This window comes from Falco cherrug, chromosome 2 (genome assembly GCF_023634085.1).
Source record: "Falco cherrug isolate bFalChe1 chromosome 2, bFalChe1.pri, whole genome shotgun sequence".
Lineage (NCBI taxonomy): Eukaryota > Metazoa > Chordata > Aves > Falconiformes > Falconidae > Falco > Falco cherrug.
Genome location: NC_073698.1, coordinates 19,554,884 through 19,576,279, shown reverse-complemented (window position 1 = coordinate 19,576,279; position 21,396 = coordinate 19,554,884). Strand labels below are relative to the sequence as shown.

Below are 21,396 nucleotides of genomic sequence, written 5' to 3'. Positions count from 1 at the left end.
CACCCCCTACTCTGTCCCTCATCCTCCCCAAGCATTACTAATCATATGCATTTTCTAGGTATGTTGTGCACACAGACACTCTGAATTATACTGTGGGAAGCATCTGTCTATTTCCCCCCTATTATCTAACTGGATTTTCCATGTTCCAACTTGCTCCTAATGCCTTCAGCCCTGTCCTTGAGCACCTCTTGGACAGCAGCTTGGTAGGCCCTGCTGGACTCGCTCCAGTAGGGTAGTGACTTTCAGTACTGCAGGGTCCAACACTGGATGCAGTACTCCAGCTTCAGTCTCACAAGAGCCTAACAGAGGGGAAGGATCACTTCCTGGACTGTTAGCTACACTCTTACTAATACAATCCAGGGAAAACCTGCAAAGCTGAGGAAGCTAACTGCTACTGTCAGTAGGGAGACAGATTCAGGAAGCCCACTGAACTGCCCAGAAAAGCATTCTCCAGGAGCCAATATCAGAAACTCTGAAAGGGACTGTAATAACTAAGAGCCAAAAAGAATCATCCAGGCAGACAGAGGAACTCAGGACCCTTCGAGAGAACTTTTGAGAGAATTTTCACTAAGCTAAGCTGAAGGAGGGGAAAAAAGAAACAATGCTAGCTCAAATGAAGGTAAGGCAAAAAGAAGTCATATGAGCTGACAAGAACTACAAGCACACAACATAATACAAAACACAAATAACATCAGGCTTGACAATGGAACATTGAAAGCATCAGATATTAGAAACTTACATGCCACGTCGTCGTCATATATTTCTTCTATTATGACATCAGGACTGGATGGAGACTTGGGTAGAGCAGGAATACTCTGATGACGTATCATAGGACACGTTTCTTGTACTTGAACATTTTTCATTTCTTTGTGAGCATCAAGTTTATATGCAAGAGACTTTATTTTACTTTCTCTGCTAAGTGCTGGAAACTTATTCTCTACCGATGACTGAGTATCACAGCTTGGCATTTCTTCTTTGCCATCAAGGATAAGAGTGCATTGTCCAGTATCTTCACTGTATTTAGGAAAACATTTATTTGGAGACATTAATATAATCCAGTCTGTTCTCAGAAAAGCACAATTCAAAGCACAGGTTTAATTAAGAACATACCACTATGTAAAGAAAACACCTCCTAACAGCTGGTTAAAAAAAATATGTTAAGTTTTTGAATACCATAACAACAAAAACATTAACATGATTTCTGAAACCTAAAAAAAGACTAGCATAGAAATGGCATACATTCTTGGACACAACTCGGTACAAGAGCCACCCCTGCTTAAATGAGCAAACAGACCACAGGTAAATACAAAGTATTTGAAAAAAACCTGTTAATAATGTCACAGATAGTTCATGTTAAGATCAAAAGGCATGTCAGATGCTTTTGCACTAACAGTTACTCTCCCCTGTAACCTGCAGGATTTTAAAATATTACAGTATGCAATATGCCTTTTTAAACATAACCAGTGCTAACTTTAAAAGGGGCTAACAGCAACTCCATTCCATTTTCTCAAGTTTTTGTCAAAGACTGCAGGGAAAAATAAATAAGGGGGACTAATAAAATAAAAGCAATTGTAATTTTAAAAATAGTAATTTTTTCCTGGTTCAAGTTAATTTTAAGTAATTTTTCAGTATTTGACGCAATCAGTACTTACGACTGTAAAGTGGAAATACTGTAAATTTCAGTATTTGCTGTTGATTTTAAAGATTTATTTACACTGACATGATACAATTTTCATATACTATTATGATAAACATCTCTATTAAGTGTACTATGAATATGCAGATGTGGTCCTTAGGGATATAGTTTAGCAGTGGATTTGGCAGTGTTAGGTTTATGGTTGGACTTGATGATCTTAAAGGACTTCCAACCTAAATAATTCTATGATTCCATGACTATAACATTAAATGCCAGTCAAAGCTGAAAAGTACACAGTATAAAAAAATCTTAGTAACTTAGGTGATACAGTGAAATACAACTAAAACTGAAATGTTAGAACTGAAACACTAACTGGAATAACTGGAATGCTGATTGAAATAACAGGATCTGAAGTTTTGTTTTCTTTCACTATACTCTTAGAAACCTATAAGCACATAAAGATTTTTTTTTGAAGTTTTTTGATCTCCAATGAATATTTAGCCATTAGAAGAACAGGTAACTTACCGTATCTATCTTTATAAAATAATATACTTACTGCCCTGTTGCTCCCCATTCAATCTTGCCCAAATTTTTTAATAAAGATGTAATTTCATCCATGTTTAGGAAGAATCTCAAGAGAAATGAAAGAACATGACAGAAAATGACACAAATACTGAAATCATTCTTGACAGTTTATGATGTATGATATTTTTCAGCACAAGTTTTCATGGAGGGGCCAAATACGAGATTATCTTACCCCAGTTTCAGTCTTCCACTCCTGTTAACAGATTTGGTTGCTCAGTTATCTTCACACTCATACTTAAGAACTCTCTTGCCTTTTGCTTCCTCATGCACGGATTAAGTACTCCAAATTCAGTTACCAAATTTTCACACCTATACCCAGTTTACTTCACTAAATTATTCTGCACAGAGAAAAAGAATTCTCCAATGCTCCTGAAGAGAAAACCTTAACTGAAGTCCAAAACGTACTTTTTTTTGTTCCACTTATTGTTACACTAATAAGCACCTGTTTCTTTTACCGATGAAAGCCAGCAAAATCTTTTAAGTACTTCTACATCTAGGCTTAACAGTAAACATAACTTCATGCAATCAAATTCTTAGCTTTGCTGCCAGTTATAATGAACAATTTGTGAAAATTGAAGTGTAAGCAGTATTAAACAGCCCATCTTTCATTCTTCCCTTCTTCCCCCTGCCCCTTCAAGAACATATCTACTCTCCTTTCTATTCTATTTTACATCTACAGAATGTGCCTCAACTACTATGCGCCTCCTAGATGGGATTTTTTTTCACCTTTGCTGTTATTCTGGAGTGGTACCAGCACCTTTATGCTCATCCTTCACCAGATCTCCTTCCCCTGCCATGTTTTGTTCAAGTTCTTAAAAGGTCTCCCAAAGTAAACAAATTTGATTTTGTGATGTTTTAGCTTTCTTCTGGGTTAGGAGAGTTTGGCACTGTGCATTTCAATTGGCTTCTCTGAAATGTTCATTCACTACTTACACTATCTTCAAAATAGGCCCTACCTAGCTAGTCACCAAGTTCTGTAAATGATGATTTTAAAGATTCCTTTATCCATATTCTAATGACTCAACTAACAGATGACAGGAGGAGTTGTAGTTTCTGTCAAGTACTGGAACAGGCTGCCCAGGGAAGTGGTTGAATCACCATCCCTGAAGGCATCTGGCCGAGATAGTTGGGGCCTTACTGTAGTCTTTTAGTACTTGAAGTGGGGGGTGTTACAGGATGGAAACAGACATAATAGGGCCTGCTGCAGTAGGACAAGGGGTAATGGTTTTAAACTAAGAGGACAGGTTCACATGAATACAAGGAAAAAAAATTGTTATGATGAGAGTGGGAAAAAGACTGGAACACGTTGCCCAGAGAGGTGGTAGATGTCCCATCCCTGGAAACATTCAGGGTCAGGTTGCATGGGCCTCTGAGCAACCTGATCTAGTAGCAACTGTCCCTGCTTATTGCAGGAGGGTTGGACTAGATGACCTTTAAAAATCCCTTCCAATTGAAACAGTTCTGTGATTCTGTAATTTAAAGGACTCGTAAAGATGGTGCTGAGGGACATGATTTTGTGGTGGACGTGGTAGCGTTAGGTTGGTGGTTGGGCTCCATGATCTTCCACATCTTTTCCAACCTAAATGATTCTATGATTTCATGATAATTTTTCACACTTCGCATGCAAGTAATCAACTTTGAGCTTCATTCCTCTGTGCCAGTCAGAATCTGATGACACACAACCACTCTATCCCCCAGGGTGGTGACATGTTCTAAAATATAATGGGATCTCCAAGATGTTCCAGCCTAACACCATCTTTGTTCTGTCACTCCACCATTCCTGAATTTGGCTTCTATACACTAGGATTACAGCATGCTGACCAGCCTTATGATCAAGTTGCATATAGGGTCAGCTGTACCACAGCCACAACATTTTCTTGCTTATTTCTGGTACAGAAAGCATATTTGTCACTTTCAATGAGGGCAACATGGTAACTGTGATTTTCCACAAATTACTTCTTAAACATCACTGCCCCAAAAAGCATTTAAGTCTTTCCTGAAGGTGAGAAACAGGTTCATTTTTTAGTAAGTAATTAAGCCACTATTCCCCAATTTATTTCTACTTATAAGGGAAGGACAGTAAAAGTGGCAGAAGTCTGTCAAGAATTTCTTCCTCAGGTGAAGGCTACTCTGCAGTTAGCGATGGGTTTGCATACATCTGAACTAGCAGTTTTTCACTAAAATGCAAGTAAAGCAGCTCAACTTCTGCTATTTAACTGCTGTAAGAACCGTTTTTGTAATTAAGATATCCAGTGCAACCATTTACCTCCCAATATACCTCCCACTCCAGTCATTTACCTTGGAGGAATTTTTTCCTTCCAACTATTCACTCTTGAAAGCTCAGCCTCAACTGGCAACTTTAAATTACAAATAACCTGAAATTAAGAAGTAAATTCTTAGCTTCCATTATACAAAAAAGCAGATTATACAGATACCTATTATCTACAACATGACAAAGCCAAGAGTATAACATCTTTAATTTTACAGAAAACCCCCAAGAGTTTACTCATTAACAGCCAACAGCCAACTAGCAATGTAAGAAAACATAATTGAGCAGACCTAATGGTTGGGGATTTTGTAATGTTTGCCTGTAAACAGAAGCAGGAGTCAGATTTTCCTTTTATATGAACAACTACTGAGAAGGTGACTTAAGTAAGAAGGTAAACCTATAGGAGGACTGTGATGAGTGCCAGCTCCCAAAAGCCACACTGGACAAGATGGAGGTAAATGACAGAAAAAAACAAGTGATCAGTCTTCTTTTCTGGGTCAGATGAGAAAAACCAAGTTTCTTCATACGGAAAGTGACAACTGGAAGCAGGGAACATGACAGTCTAAAAATTACACTACTTTCAAGAATGACAAGACCAGGTATTCATTGTTTTTCTCAACACAAGGACCACAAAGGCTCCAAATGGAGTAACTGGGTAGCACATTTAGAACAAAGGAAGCTATTTTATATACACCTCATTTTAAGTATTAAAATGAGAACTCACTGCCACTACGTATGAATACATACATATAATGTACATATGTACACTCACATACACACTGCCACAAGCATTACAAAGACATTCAAGGAAGTGTTCAAAAGCTTATGATAGAATGAGGTAATGTGTACTGACCCTGATGTATCCCACTGATTATAAAATCCTTAACGTTCAACTTCCTAACACACTAAATGCCCAGGTTCTTCGATTCTTCCTTCCAAGCATCTTTTCCTTTCTGTAGTCAGACAGGCGACTTCACAGGATGGACCTTTGGTCTGATAGAAACCCACACTATCTGCTACGCTGTGGGTTTCTATGACCAAGACTATGCCTCTGTGTGTGTGTGTGCGCGCAGTAAGACTAAATTACTGCAAAAATCCCAAAGACAGATCACAAAACTTTTAACCCAAATTGGAATACATTCATTAAAAATAAATTATTTCACAGTGCAAGAATGTAACTACCTGTGCAAGATCGTAACAGGTTCTTATAGAACATGTAAGTTCTAATTCCTTTGCAATCCTAATCGCACCAATCAGGCACTTTTTCTTCTTTTCAATGACTTCCTTAGCTTTTGCAATATCAGTGCTGTAGGAGCTGATGGTCTTCACTAATTCTGCATGCAATCTTATTTTCCTGTATTAAAAAATACTACTTTTCAGAGTTTAATAAGCACTCAGCCATACAGATTCAAACTTCAACTATAACACACAATTACCAGTTATACCACAACACAAAGTGGATACATATCACACAGAAATATCATTTTCTTCAAACAGTGAAAGGTGGAAAGCATGGAAAACCTGCTTAATTGGAGGAACCACAAAAGTTAAGAGTTCACACTAAAAAGCCACTTCATTTGGAGAAAGTTTTTAATTAAATGTTTAAAGCACTCTTCCATACACATCCAACTGAAAACTAAACAGTTGAATTTTACAATTCAGTCTATTAAGGTATCAGATCCCCCTCGCAGAGGCTATTCTGGAATCCCAAGTTTTGACACCCCTTCCCCCTTTAAATCTGAAGATAAAAATATTTTTGAAAATGAAGAAATGAAGAGTCCTGGAAGACATCAAGAAATGAAGGGCTTTATCAGCTTGAAAATTTGCAGAAAGTAAATTTTAAAAAAAAGTTCTTCTTGATGTTAAACTCATCTAGTATCAATATTAAAAAAACGTCAAAATTGAGCTATTTAAGAAAAATAGTGTCATTAAGACTAAGTTTTTTCTTTTTTTAAAGAGCAGAGGCAACATAAGCTAGTATTTTCCAGCCCTGAAAATGAGCTCTAACAGATGCCACTATGAAAAGAGCAAAAATACTGCACAAAAATTAAGAGACAGGTATTATGAAATACTGCTGAAAGGAAGACTGAAATTTTATATAGAATTCTTTTATCTGAATTAGAAACAACTTCTTGAAAAAATAACTCATGCCCACCATTCTGCAAAACAGATTACTACCTTGAGAGGAGAGAAGTAGCAAGTTCATCAAATGCTTTATCAGCAGTTTCTGCGACTTTGTCTCCTTCCTGCTTCATTCTCCATTCCAAATATTCCAGCATCTATTTCATTCAGTGTTCAATAAACATGCATTAATTATTTCGCTATCCATTATTAGTATTTCATTAGTGTCACATCAATTCTTTCCTTTTTTTTTTTAATTCAGAACAGAAGCAATGAAAATTAAGACAATGATCAATACTTAGCAGGAAGAGTGACACTAAACCATGTAAGAGCAATACTTAAACCAGCTATAGCTCATTAATCCCTTTGTTTTCTCTAGCTTCTAGTCAGCTTGCACTGGCTTGTGATCCTCATGTCAACTGAAATCTTCAGATCCATGAGGCAAGAAACATATAGATCTATGTGCCACCGCCTCACTTTCCTTACTTGACATAGTCATATAGCACCATACCCAGCTAAGTAGCACAATAAGTTTCCTGTTTTTTTAAACTCAGTCTGAGCAGAAATGAAAGAAATAAAGATTCTTTCCCTGGCTAAGCATTAATTTTGTCGCTATAGTTACATTTAATGAAAAGACATGGAAAAATATCTCAGCAATGCAACACTGCTTTGGCAACAATCAGTCTGTTGAAAAGCTGTGGGAAGACCACAGTTGTATGCATGAGTTACTGTATTAGAGCTGCTGAAATGGCAGCTTTTTACAAGATGCTCTTAGTATACAAATTACATATTCAATGTAACTTTGCTTAACTCACAGATTGGCCACTATAACAAAGCAAGTTAGAAAGGGAATGGATAACAAGTTTTAGGGACGCTTCATACCACACTTACTAGAATGAATTTGCTTTAAGTTTTTGGATCATTAAACACTTCTATGCCTGGGTGTATCTTAGAATATATGTAAAATGTAAATAAATGTCAAAGACAGAACTGAAAACTCTCCCACAGTGTATTTAATAAGAGTTAAAGTTTAAATAAAGTCATTATCATTAATGAAGTTCACAGGTTACTCAGTAAAACCTATTACCAGCATTATCCAGTATTTTAGGATTCTTTCTGTGCATAAAAAGGCATTACTTGATTTACATGTTTTGCATATTGTGTCTGTTAAAATCATTACTTCTGTTGCCCATGTAATTTCTTTTCCACCTTTAAATCCAGAACAAAACACATGAAAATGAGAAAGTCAGCATAGTCGCCAGAGCAAAAACAAAGGTTGAATTCTACCATGATTCAAGGAAACAAAAGTTTAGTACTTAAAAGACTGGTTTACATATGGTTCTGCTATATATGGATTGACCTATTAACTATGAATTATGCATAAGCTCATACACTTCTTTACAGATGATCCTGCAGTCGGTACCTTTCAGACTACAGCCTAGCACTTAAAGCCATATATTCACAGAAACGTCCCGAACAGCTAAAGGACAAAAGAGATGTCAAAATGAAGGCAGTGATAACATGTTTAAATAGCATGCTACTGTGTGACTACTCCCAAAAGAATGCTTCAATCAAGGATAGGATTTTATGTTTTGTGATTTATTTAACTTATTTTCACCCACCTTTTCTGCATCATTTAAGTGGCTGAGATTACAAGTAGCTATGCACAAAGCTTCATCAAGATATTCCATAGTTTTGATGTCCTGGGGGAAAGATTTGCCAATGAATATAAAGTTGCCTGTGTGACTAGAAGACAAGATAGCCTAAATTCATTTGCCATTTTGACATGAGAGGCACTTGATGTGGGTGACTGAATCTGTGCTCTGCACAGCTCTATAGCTGAAAACAGGCCCCAAATACTTACCTAACCTGAATTACAATAAGAACATTTACATTGTAGTGTATTCTGAATTTTTTTGACTGTTATAAACATACAATTCATTCACACACACACAACAACCAAATTAAAACATAGTACATGAAGGAAAATCAAAATAAAGTTACCAATACAGAGGAAAAAAAAATGCAAGACTGAAGAATGGGAACATTGCAGCCTAGAAAAAGGTAAAATATTTAGGAATATCATCTGGGGGAAACCAACAAAAAAAAGGTAATAAGCTCCTAGTGTTATGCTGATCCAAGAAGAGACAATAAAATCTTGCATATGACTCCGCACAGAACCAAACTTACATACAGAAACGTCTTATTTTCTCACTGGCACTACTAAAGCTAATGTTAAAGAGTACTGGTTAGAGTGCTGGTATTTTGCTAAAAGCAAAATGAGATCATCATCAGATGGGGATGACCCAAAAAGCCAGGGATGGTATGGTGTAAGCCTTTAGGCAACCAGATCACCTTGCCAAAAGGCAAGTTAACTAGTGTGGAAACATCTCCAACTTTTAAAGTGTTCCTCACTGGTGTTAAGCAGAACAAACACAAGCTAGAGAGAAATAAAAGCTTAAGAGTTCAAAAACCTGAAAGAGTTCTGTCTCTGATCAGACACCAGCATAAATGAAAGGAAGTGCTACCTGCAATCTGGGAGAGACCTGTTAATCACACACATCATTTTGGACTTTACTAAAGGTGTTTGTTACCTTCAGCTCTAGATCTTTCCAATTAACGTACCTGAACATCTCAGACGGATTTTATCGCCTTCCTAGGAGCAGAAAAAAGGAAGAAAGCCCTCCTCCTATTATGACTTGAACATTACCTGGAATACTTCCCTGTGACAACTGTTCCCACTATTTTGAGCAGGCACAAGGAGACATAATAGGTAAAAAGCTCATGGAATTACATTGCTGCCTCTCTGCTTCGTGGTTCCCATTATGATCAATGATACAGTAATAAAAATCCTTCTAAAACTCAAAGACACGGACATACTTATTCAGTGATGTAAGAAATGATACTGCCAAAGATCTAGTAATCACTAATCAAAAAATAAAGGAGTCTGAAAAAAACTTCGTAAACTTCATTCAGAAAGATCATGTTAGAAAACTTCATAGAATGTTTCAAGAGGAGGTGTCTCACAATCACTAGCCCTTGCTCTCATGGGGCACTTCAACTTACCAGATGTCCACTGGAAATGTAACAGTGAGAGAACACACTCTAGGAGGTTCCTGGAGCACATGGAAGATAACTTCCAGACACAGCTCATCACTGAACCAACCAGGGGACATGGCCCACTGGACCTGCTATTTACAGACGACTGGTGGGTGATGTGGTGGGTGGAGGACATCTTACAACACAGCTGTCACAAGATGAGACTTCCTTCTTCTTGGGAGACTTCTTCCTTCTGGGAGAAGGAAGGGGTCTGCAGAATTGCTACCTTAGCCTTTCGGAGGGCAGACTTTAGCCTGTTTAGGAGACAGATTTCCTTGGGAGGTAGTCTCGAAGGGCAAAGCAGTCTAGGAAGGCTGGACATTCTTCAAGAAGGAAGTCTTAAAGGCACAGAAGCAGGCTGTCCCCTTATACCAAAAGATGAGCCAGCATGGGAGAAAACTGGCCTGCCTAAACAGAGAGCTTTGGCTGGAACTTGGGGAGAAAAGGAGTGTTTATGACCCTTGGAAGAAGGCACAGGCAACTCTGAAGGACTCTAAGGATGTCATGAGGTTATGCAGGGCAAAGAATAGAAGTCTGCAGGCAACACCAAGTCGCAGGGGAGTATTATCTGCGCGAGGGTAGGAAGGCTCTACAGAGGGATCTGACAGCCTGGATCAACGGGCCAAAATCAACAGCATGAGGTTCAACAAGGAGAAGCACTGGGTCCTGCCCGTGGGTCACAACAACCCCACACAGCACTACAGGCCTGGGGAAGAGTGGCTGGAAAACTGCCTGGCAGAAAAACACCTGGGGGTGCCAGCTGACAGCTGGCTGAACATGAGCCAGCAGTGTGCCCAGGTGGCCAAGAACACCAGCAGCATCCTGGCTTGTATCCGAAACAGTGTGGCCAGCAGGACAAGAGGAGTGATCATCCCCCTTACTCAGCACTGGTGAGGCCGCACCAAAAATACAGTATTTGAGTTTTGGGCCCCTCACTGCAAGAGGGACACAGAGGTGCTGCAGCATGTCCGAAGGGCAGCAAAGCTAGTGAAGAGTCTAGAGAACAAGTCTTATGAGGAGCATCTGAGGGAAGTGGGGTTGCTTAGCCTGGAGAAAAGGAGGCTGAGGGGAGACCTTATCACTCTCTAAAGCTCCCTGAAGGGAGGCTGTAGGCAGGTGGGAGTCAAGTCTCTTCTCCCAGGTAACAAGGGACAGGACAAGAGGAAATGGCCTCAAGTTGTGCCAGGGGAGGTTCAGATTGCACATTAGGAAAAATTTCTTGACTGAAAAGGTGGGTAGCATTTGAACAGGCTACCCAAGAAGGTGGTGGAATCAGCATCCCTGAAGCGTTTAAAAAACACTTAGATGTAGTGCTTAGGGACCATGGTTTATTGGTGGACTTGGCATCCCTGGGTTACTGGTTGGACTTGACGATTTTAGAGGTCCTACCCAACCTAAATGATTCTATGATTCTAAAAGAGATTCATTTACCCAACAACCTTGTTGTGCTGAATGACTGCTTCAAGGATGTGTTGCATGAACCTTGCAGCTGCCTCAAATTGCAAAAGAAGTAAAAAAGCCTCAAACCCAAACACTGTGAAGCCTCAGGTGTCTTAAGAAAAGCGAAATTCAAAATACTTAGTTTCACAGTTAGCTGAATAAACTAGCCCTCCTCAATTATGACCTGGTTGGGTTTGAGCTGATTGATTTTGTCAAGTTATTTTATTAACATTGTAGCTGCACTTCAAGTCTGTGCTAAGACAGACTAATAGAACGTAACTATTAAGGTTGCAGGTTTTTGTGTTTTAGAAAGTATGGTAGTAACTATGCACATACAAAAGTAATGAGAGAGAATATAAGGAAATTCCGTATTAACTCACCATGTCTGCTGATGGAGGTAAACCTTTTTTCTCCCTTAGCCCACCATTTGAAGAAACTTGGTACTGAACATTTTCCTCTTTGGTTTTGTGACTGAAGGGCCTGCAAAACAAAACTTTAAGGAAAAAACCTACACATTTCAACTAAAATATCAAACTTCACAGAAACAGAGACAATTTGAGTATTACAAAATCTGTCTTTAAATGCATACACACACCTACTTTTTAAAGAGTAGAATTCACTGTGATATACTACAGATACCTCACTTTTTGAAAAGTTTCCTTTCTACTAGCATCATCTTAAAATTCATCATTAGTAACTGAATTTCATCTGACAATTTTGGCAAGGCTGAACAAAACCTTAGTAGGTTGCAGTCATTTTTATCCTCAGTAAGAGTAAAATGCATTACTATTAGCATTCCAGGATTAATTTGTCATTTGTTGACCAAATGTTTTCCTTCAGACATCCCATCAGATATTGATTAGGCTGTTAAAATCTTTTGAATACATGACAGATTATACTAAAACCATCTACTGACAACCTGTTTAGAAAGCTCTTAAATTCTGTTGTTACGGTCACCTATATCTGCTCTTTTGCAAAGTACAAATGGATCTAAACATCTGTCAAGGCTCTCAAAAAACAGTCTGCAATAAACCAGCCCAACAACAGGAGGGAAGCATAGTGTTTTTCCTGTGCTCAGACTGTTGCTTCGGATGGGTTGTGAGAGGGCTTGGAGAACACTGCTGCAGATGCTGACAGCCATATGTGAAATCTTGAGTTTCTATTTTACTTTGGGAAAGGTTTGGTGCGTGCAATGTGCGCTGCTATTTCGCAACATATACCTCCCTTACAGAATAAATAGATTCATACAAAACAGTTCCTTTATGTAACAGATCTGTAAGAATTATCTGGGCCTATTCTCATTTGTATCAACACAAATCTCCACAGTAATGGCAGCAGGGGGAAAGACACCCACTTTAAGGCTTCCTTCAAGTTCACGTAGGCTAGACAACTAATAAGCAAGTGAATGCGTGACTTAGATATGCAGAAGGTGCAATGAGAGCAGCAGGGGGGTGGGAGGGAAGAAGGCACTTCAGTGATACAGTCCTTCCTATCACAGCCTGGCATTTCAGCAGTTCTCTCTCTCTCAACCTTTATCAGGGTGTTACCACAACACTTCAAACTTTCAGTTCCAAACGTTTTCAAGCCAAACCCATTTGCTTCTCACTCTCTTTCAATGAAAGTTTTTTTGTACTCAAGTGTCAAGCAAGTTGTGCCCCCACAGTAGAGACACTCATAATGGGAATACATTAAAAATGAAAAAAAAATCAGCCCAAGAAAAATGGCTGGAAATGCTTGCTCAGTCAAGTCCTCCCCCAGTCTGGCATCTAAACACAAAACCCATTTGAGTTAAAGGCTTACCTTTCTAGCCTTTGTGAGTTGTAGCTGCACAGCCCAAGTTTAAAATCAGGTATGGTCTAAATTCAGAGGGAAAAAGTAAAGTAAGTTCAAATACAGGGTTAAATCCAAACCCCAGTACAAAAATGTTCTATAAGCCTGTTTTCACCTTCAGTACCACCCCCCCAGCCCCCTCCTCCAAATTTCAATGACACTAAGCTTTAAAGCAAGTGCAAGGAAAGGTATAAGAAAACAGCTTCCAGGCTGAAGCTCTCTAGCCCATCACTGTACCTTTTTGGTAAGTGAAAAGTGTTCCTAGTAAAAGGAATGTTAACTTCCTGTTTCCTCTTAGTACTTTTCCCACTACTATGCATAACTTCTAACATATTGCATTACTGAACCTGATTACAAGGGTTTTTTTCAATAAAATATAATGACAGGGCTTAACTCCAGAGATTTGACTTCTCTGTATTTTGCAATACTAAATCTCAATTTCATAACAGAAAAAACAGAATGGCCACACCCTATGTTTTGCATAAATTAAAACAAAAAAAAAGGCACTTAATGTTTATCCAAATTACAGATTTCTGTAAAACAAATGGCACTAGCAGGTTAGAACACAGAGATGATTCACAAGCAGAGCATTTTTTTAAATACAGAAACAGAAATATATTCAGAAATTACGCATTGGCAGGCAAACTGAAATAGTTTTAAAAAAGTATCAAAAAATCTTTGAAGTCCTTTTATTTGTGAGTTGACAGGGAAAAAGTGTTTTTTTATTTAGTTTTTTTAAAAAACCTACATAGTTGGTTTCTGGCACATTCTGTGCAGACGAGAGGGTGGAACAGAGGTGGCAACACGGGGCACTAAGGAGAACTATACAAATAAACCTAAAACCCGACTCTGGACATCAGATGCATACTGCACAACAAGAAATGGTAGCTAAGACTTGCTGGAGAACAGGTGGTTATAAAGTTCAGGTCCTTACACCAGAGGGGATGTAAGCTTGCTTTAATCACTTTCAATGCAACTGCAAAAGGTCCTGTAGTATCACTATTTCAGACCACCACAGCGACTACTGAACAGAAAACTTCAACTTACTTCTGTAGAAGAGAAACCGAAGAAATCAGTGTTCTCATCCTTCACATCATCACACAAGGCTGTAAAAGCAAGCACAGAAAACACTTGACTGCTAATGTTGTTAACTGTAAGGTGTCTCAATCAATTAGATAAACAGGAATACATGATCACTAGAGCAGTCTTCTAGGTAGTATTCATAAAGAAAATGGGAATTTGGACATTGACTTGTAATGACAGAATTTGAAAGCTAGAAATAGAAATCCAGACAAATAGATATGGAAGTTAATTGGGAATTATACAAACACACACACACCCCAAAACCCCAAAATTCAAACACAATTTACTTGCATTTAATGATTAAGGTATTTTCTGCACAGTTAGCTGTATTACATTGCTACTACATTCAAGACAGGATAAACACACAAAAGGGAAGCCGAAAACGCAAAAGAAAACACACATTCAAAACATGTACCTATAGTACAGGAAAAAAAATTTTCATAGAGCATCCGTACACAACAATTCTGCAATTGGGAAAAAAAAATACTCAACCAAAAAAATCCCAGAAAAATGAGGTTTCCTATAAAGCAAACTCTTCAGTAACTTTGTCAAGAATAACAGCAGGAAGAGAAGAGAAAGATATTGATCATTCTTGCCAAGTACTACAAATGTAGTAAAACAATGCATTAATCGAATCTGGCAGTCCATCTATTGGCTTTAACAGACCATGTAACATAAATTAACAGTGAATACTGCACACCACAAAACTGCTGGAAATAAAGGTCAAGATCCAAAAGCCTTACCTTTTACACTCATAGCTCTTGACATACGACATAATTCACTGTTTCTCTGATTTGGTTCTGCAAAAATCTCTTCCAGTATCTCAAAACATTGCCTTCACAAGTAGAAGTATAGGTTGAAGGTAATTAGAGATTACCAACCAAACACAAATTCTGACTACCAGCTCTCTTAGAGCTAAGCTTGCCCACTTTTACCAAATGACATTATGGAGAAGGTGCAGTTAATGAAATACACACCACGCACACAAAAATGTTGTTACTTCTTCTAACTGGAGGGGGAGCAACTCACCTCCACGATACTGAACTGATCATAAAAGTAGTACTAGAGCTTTTAGATATGCAGCATTTATGGTAACTAGAACCAGCATTAATCAATTGTTATATAATCGATTTTAATCACATTAATTAGAAATTTAACTGAATATATATTGACTAGACCAACAATAGTTTATTTACTTGCAGAATACACATTCAGATCAATATGAGATATTAATAGCCCAATAACTAGGTATTTTACAACCCAAGATGCATTTACATTTTTTTCCCCTGAACCCACTCCACACATTAAAACTTCCCACAAACTGCATGTTTAACACATAAATAGCATAAAAATGGACTCAATTGCAACACCACAGAGTACAAACATTATTTTCTAATTTCCTCAATATGATTTCCTGATAATTACATCAGAACTTAAAAATACTAAAGCCACTACAGTAATCTCAAAATTCACGTACCATAGATATTTTTTTAGTCTTCTATATTCTTCCCTACTGTCACGTTCTTCACTACTGTTATGTACCAAGAACTCAATCTTTCTACTCATGATGGTATACAATGGTCTCACACTTCAAAGTAAAAACGTGGCTAATTCTCTACAACATACACGTTTTATCACTTGAGCCAACACTACAGATTACTTGCAGCACTGGGCAAAGAGCAAAATGAAAAAGGTAAGACAGAAAATTAATTGAAAACATACACCTGTTTTTTCCTTAAAAAACAAATATTTTAAATGCAACAAAATGCTGCCCTGTTTTGCACTGTTCAGCTACTCCACCCCTAACCTTATCAGACACAGCAGATGATTATTTCCCGTTTCTACAGCATCTCAATACCTTAGGTTCACACCTCGCTCACAATCCGCCACGTATACTGACCCCCACTCCTTTCCTTAAGGCCTGCTATCTGGCCATTTGCATCCTTGACCCTCCCACCCCCCACGTCCCCCAACCACCCACCTCCCCCTCCCCCGAAGGGAGAGGTGCTCTTTCCTCCCAGACGCCCAGAGCACCACTGCCGCTGCAGGTGACAAAGGCCGATGGTGAAGAGGCTGGAGCGGGTACACACCGAGACGGCCGGGAACAGGACGCGACTCCCCTCACCTTGAAAGGAGGACGAAGAAAGCCTCGTGGCGCCCACTGCGCGCCAGAAGAGCTACCCCAATCAGCGAGCGCCCCGCCGGGCCTCGTTCCGATCGCAGCCAACCACGGCGAGGGGGGAGGGGGAGGGTGGTGGTTGCTGCGGCCGGCCAGGGCGGCTTTCGCCACCGGGTTGGCGGCCTGCGGCGCTGCGGGGGCTACCGAGCCTCATCCTTTCTCGCTTCTGCCGGGAGGCCAGAGTCCCTTCCTTGAAAACAAGGCGTTTCCTGGGCTAGAAACCATCAAGTCCATGCTTTGGGGTAGCTGTCCTACACGCCTTCTCATTATTTGCAGGACAAGTAAGAGATTTTTTTTGTAGTGTTTTATTATTCCTGTTTTGTCTGTCACAGATGTAGCGTGATGCTCTCCAGATTTCTGTTTAAATTACCTCTAGCAAAAGAAATTGACTTTTAAATTAAAAGTACACTGATTTTCCTCTGCAACTTTTGCTTTTTGCACTTGCCAGATAATGATCTAGGCCCCAGGTTTCCAAGAGGCCAGTTTCCTACCAAAACCTAGCTAGTTTGTATTTTTGCCCGGTTCATGTAGTAAAACTAGGTTCTACCCCACACCTTTCATTTTAAATGTCCTAAGTATCTGTGCATGCTGGGCTGGGGTTCTGACTCAGGTAAGGAGGCAGAGTTTGAAAGGCCACACAAGCTCTAGGTTTCCCTGGTAGGGAGTACTTCAGCAGTGTGGCCAAGGCAAACAGTGACTTGAGAAAAGAGGCAATGGGGAAGATTAGTTTTGTCTTTTGGAAGGGCACAAAGAGAATTTCAGGAGTAATGGGAATGAAAGCATAAAGAAAGGAGCAGTAAAGCTTAAAAATTAGAAAATTCTGTGGAGCTAGGCCCTCGCCTGTGTTTTGTTAAACCTCCCAAATCAAGCAAGCTTCCATTAGTTTCCTTTGGCTATACTGGAATGTGATTTGTTTGTGAGGGGCAGAACTTTCCAGAAGTTTTCCGCAAACTGATCCAGCTTGTAAATAATTTCCCCTAGAAGCCCTTGTTCACCAGGACCTGATTAGACTTGACTACGTATAAAATCCTTGTGGAGATGTGTTGTCAAATTTTACAGTTGTGCTTTGTGCCCAGTCTGGTTCCATTTGGTGTGGTTTGGCCTATGGACACTTTGTAGGAAACACTGTGAGACTGAAAATCAGTACCAGGGTGAACTGGTACATGCAGTGTAACGTCCCATAACCAGTAGTGTTTGTTTTTTTTTAAACAACCTGCAAAGAAGTCCTACAAAATACTGTAAAGGACAGGGCTGGGAGACAACAAATGAACCCTGTCCCACAGAAGATAAACCCGCTTCTGTTCTGTAAATATGAGTTGTCCTTTCTCTCAGATTCTCCTATCAGATTTTGCAATGAAGTTAAAATCTCAGGAGTTTTCTCAACTTGTATTTAGCTTTGGAAATCGCTTCCTCTATTTCAAAGGCTTGTGCACCCAAAATTTTGTCTTTATCTTCTGTATTCTGTGTTAATTTCCACTTAAACATTAACTCATAAACATTACTTAAGAACATAGTGAATATTGGCTGAGGGGTAAAATATAGGATGGGTGATGGCAGACCTGTTGTGGATGTAGCAAAGAAAGGGAACGGTAGGAATGATTGCCTTGTTAAAGGTCTGAATGCAATTTTAAAGCTGCAGTGTAAAGGATAGTCTTAACAGTAGCCTAACTAGCTCTTTGATTAGAAGCCTGATTAGGCCTAATTGGCTCTTTGGTGGAAAGACAGCTCGTCCTTGCTTATATTTCAACTTCAGCTCCATTTAATAAATAAGTGAACAATAGCAACAAATGCTTGTTACCATTTTCTGCTTATGAATTTGTGAAAATTCATACAATTATAGCTGAACATTCTGTTCTTTATGACTTTACAAAGAATTATAAAAGCTATACATACACGTTATGTTATATATCATGCATATAATACGTTTGTTTGTAGCTCTGCTAGCCTATACATGAAATAAACATACACTGCACCACTTCAGTTTTGCGCTCATACCGCTCTGAAAATCTGAAGATGAAACTGGCAACTTGGTTTATTATTTCTGAAAAGACAACAGTAATATTCCGTAAAAGAAGGAACACCTTCTGTCTGTGTCATTAGCTATTCAAAGAACATTCCTGACGTTTCTTAATTTTATACGATAGTATTTAAAACGCAGGCATGCAAAAGTCAGTGTTTCTGATGTGGGGAACCACAAGATGGCAGCATGGATTAACCCTGGGTGGATTCATTCGCCCGTTTCTAGTTACACGGGTGCGATTGATCTCAGCCACTTCACTGGCTTTGTCTGCGGAAGAAAGTAGAGTGTATTAGAAAGATAATACTGAACAGCCCGCTGTCTTTGGTGTGAACAATGTAGCTGTATTGAAAAATCACAGTCAAATGCTGGTTGAAAACAATATTGTATACTGTCTATATCATCTTTCCAGCCAGTTGTTATTTCTTCAAATTATCCTCCTTTCTCATTTGCATCTTGCCCTTTCTCTGTGAGTTCTGCTTTCAAAATTTAATGACTCAAGGCTAGAATTGCCAGTGTTTGGGGTTCTTCTGTTTGTTTGGGTTTTCTTTGTTTGTTTTGGTTTTTCATTTAGATAGTACATTCTGTGAACATGTATCTTGGTTATTTGGTATTGTAACCATTATTGGATTTTTTCTGTGTATGACCATATGATGACATGGTAAGTGAAAAAACAGTGTTCCCCTAAATATTATGTGAAAGGCTACATGTGTATGGGGAGGGAAGGAGACCTGTTACATATTACTGCAGACAGGGCCAAGTGCAATATTTAGAACAGTTTGTAGATCGGGGATATGCAGGTGTGTTGAAAGTATGATTTTGTCAATGAAATGCTAATTATGTAGCATTAACAACTGAATTATCTGGTTTCTAAGGTTTACACGTGTTAGACAAGTAATTTAAAAATGTGGTGGTGGTCTAACAGAGAGACACTGATACCTGAGGGAAATGTTGTACTTAATCTCAACGCCTCATCCACAGTTTCTGGCTCATAATATTTATCTTTTTGAAGTATCCCAGATTTAGGTTACTTATACTATGAAAGGGATTAGACTTTTCAAGGTCATCAGTGTATTTGTTGCCCAGGATTTACATGTCGGTGATCTCTAGAATTACCCAATGTGTATAATTTCTGCTCTAACACTGCAGTTGGTGTTTTCTCCAGTGAAGTTTCTATCATTATAAATAGTTAATTTTTACAGCTGTAGTATCTGGCTACAGTCATTCAAGTAAAAATAACTGCTTACTCATCTTCAGTTAATACATTGCTTTTATCACTGTGCCTGAAATGAATTCTTAATGACCAGTTAAGGTTGATCTAAGCCTGTGCTGTTGCTGAAAGGGTAGGCCTTGTATTTTTCTGGTTCCAGGCATGTGTTCACCCTTCCCTTGTGTTACCAGTAGTGTTTCTGGAGCCATACAGTGAGGATGTATGGATCTCTAGGTTGCTGTTAGGTAACAATTAGTTCCCTCATAATTCATACCAAGAGCCCTGGATCCTTGCATTTAACAATGTAGGTAGTGGTTGTTCTTACATGAGCATGTCCTCATAGTAATGGTTACTAGGTGCTTACATTCATTAGCTATTACCTATCTAATTTTCTATGAATGAAATCGGTTGCAAAGTATGCCAGATACTTTTTTTTCCTCATCCACCCTCTTGGTTAAAAACTACAAACTATCTGTAAATTACGGTGGACAGTTTGGTCCTAGGTACTTCTGTGGCATTGGTGCTGAACTCGTGCTACTTCCATTTCTCTACAGAATCTTTTTTTGCTTGAAGCACAGTCTAAGAAATTTGCTGAGTCTTTCTGTAGGTATTTTAGTTGTAAAAATATGAAACGAAAAGTCATAAGTATAAAAGCATTTTATTTAAAATGTTACTGTGATTTTTAGGAAACTTAATGCTCAAATCAATCTTTCATCCTTTAAAGTTCCTCTTACAAGCTTTTTACTGTGAGCATAATACAGTACTCTTTGTTTAAAGTCCATCTTTTTTTAGCATGTAGGGAAATAGCAGCCAGAGTTTGGATTGTGAATTAGCCTTGTCCGTTGTGTTCAGCTGCTAAATCTGGGAGCCTGACAGAGGTGAGGCTGTTGCAGCTTCATCTCTCCAGGTCCAGCTGGTAGCAACACTGAGCATGCATTCCCAATTTTAATCTAATTTTGAAAAGACTACATTGCACCTTGACCACATAGTATAAATAGGGTTACCTGGAAATAAGGAGTTTTTAAACAAGCAGAAAATCTTTTCCTGACTTCAGCTTTCAATCTCCTGATACTCAGCATGCCTATAGCAAGGCACAGATTTGGTCCTAATGCAGAAATAAGTATTAAAGAGAGAGACTGCAGTATCCTGTGGGGTCTGACTGAAGGCTCTGTGTAGGCACTGAAATTTGTTTGGGGGTCTTTCAATTATATTTGTGTGTATGGAGATTTCAACATCTTTAATACATCTCCAAAATCCATGTTGTTGGTCAGTCACTGTTAGGCTTCTTGAAGATGAAATTCTGTCTCTAGGCTAACCAAGCGTTCTCTTTTCTTCCTAAAATCTTTAAGAAACTTGGTTTCACAGCAAAAATGCCATCTGAAATTCTTAATGAAATACTCTTTGTAGTCCAAATTTTTGGAGCATAAATTACTTAGTACAACAGGGGGGAAAAATGTCTAGGTTTTTAGGGTCTTAACACATAGCTGAGAGGGACATGCTGGTGAGCAGGCTTGTTATTTTTTTTACCCTGTCATATAATGTAACTTTAAGCTCATCCTTTATTGCTTAGGTGATTTTAAAACACAGCTTCAAAAATAACTAAAGGTACATGGAGCCTCCAGGAGGCTTTATCAGACCCTAAGGAAAATAGCAGTATTTGAATAAAACATGGGAACCCAACACTGACAAATGGTAAGCAATGCTTTTTTTTGGTAGCAAGTATTTCAACTGCGTACATGCTTGTGTAGTCCAGAATTACTCTAAACTCTTCAGGAACAAAACAGAATGGCTCTCTGTGCCCCTGCTTTCAGAAACCACATGAGATGATAGACTATATTAATAGTGGTTCCACAGTCTGTGGCATGTAATATTACACTAGATAGTATAATGCAAAGCCTTTTCTGCATAGTTCTGCTTAAGCATAGAA

The 21,396-nt window shown here is 38.7% G+C and overlaps 1 protein-coding gene across 1 annotated transcript in view; it reads right to left on the bottom strand.

The window, feature by feature from the left end:
- RNF17 (ring finger protein 17) overlaps positions 1 to 15,629 on the bottom strand; it is a 54,254-nt gene extending 38,625 nt beyond the window's left edge. Inside the window, exons 1-12 of the mRNA XM_055701687.1 lie at positions 15,541 to 15,629; positions 14,807 to 14,898; positions 14,028 to 14,086; positions 12,951 to 13,006; positions 11,531 to 11,630; positions 8,234 to 8,314; positions 6,669 to 6,769; positions 5,673 to 5,844; positions 4,520 to 4,596; positions 2,193 to 2,267; positions 967 to 1,014; positions 740 to 783 (exon numbers count right to left, since the gene is read on the bottom strand). Coding sequence (XP_055557662.1) covers positions 740 to 783; positions 967 to 1,014; positions 2,193 to 2,267; positions 4,520 to 4,596; positions 5,673 to 5,844; positions 6,669 to 6,769; positions 8,234 to 8,314; positions 11,531 to 11,630; positions 12,951 to 13,006; positions 14,028 to 14,086; positions 14,807 to 14,898; positions 15,541 to 15,629 — 994 coding nt within the window. The remainder of the gene's footprint in view (positions 1 to 739; positions 784 to 966; positions 1,015 to 2,192; positions 2,268 to 4,519; positions 4,597 to 5,672; positions 5,845 to 6,668; positions 6,770 to 8,233; positions 8,315 to 11,530; positions 11,631 to 12,950; positions 13,007 to 14,027; positions 14,087 to 14,806; positions 14,899 to 15,540) is intronic.
- Positions 15,630 to 21,396: the final 5,767 nt, after the last annotated feature.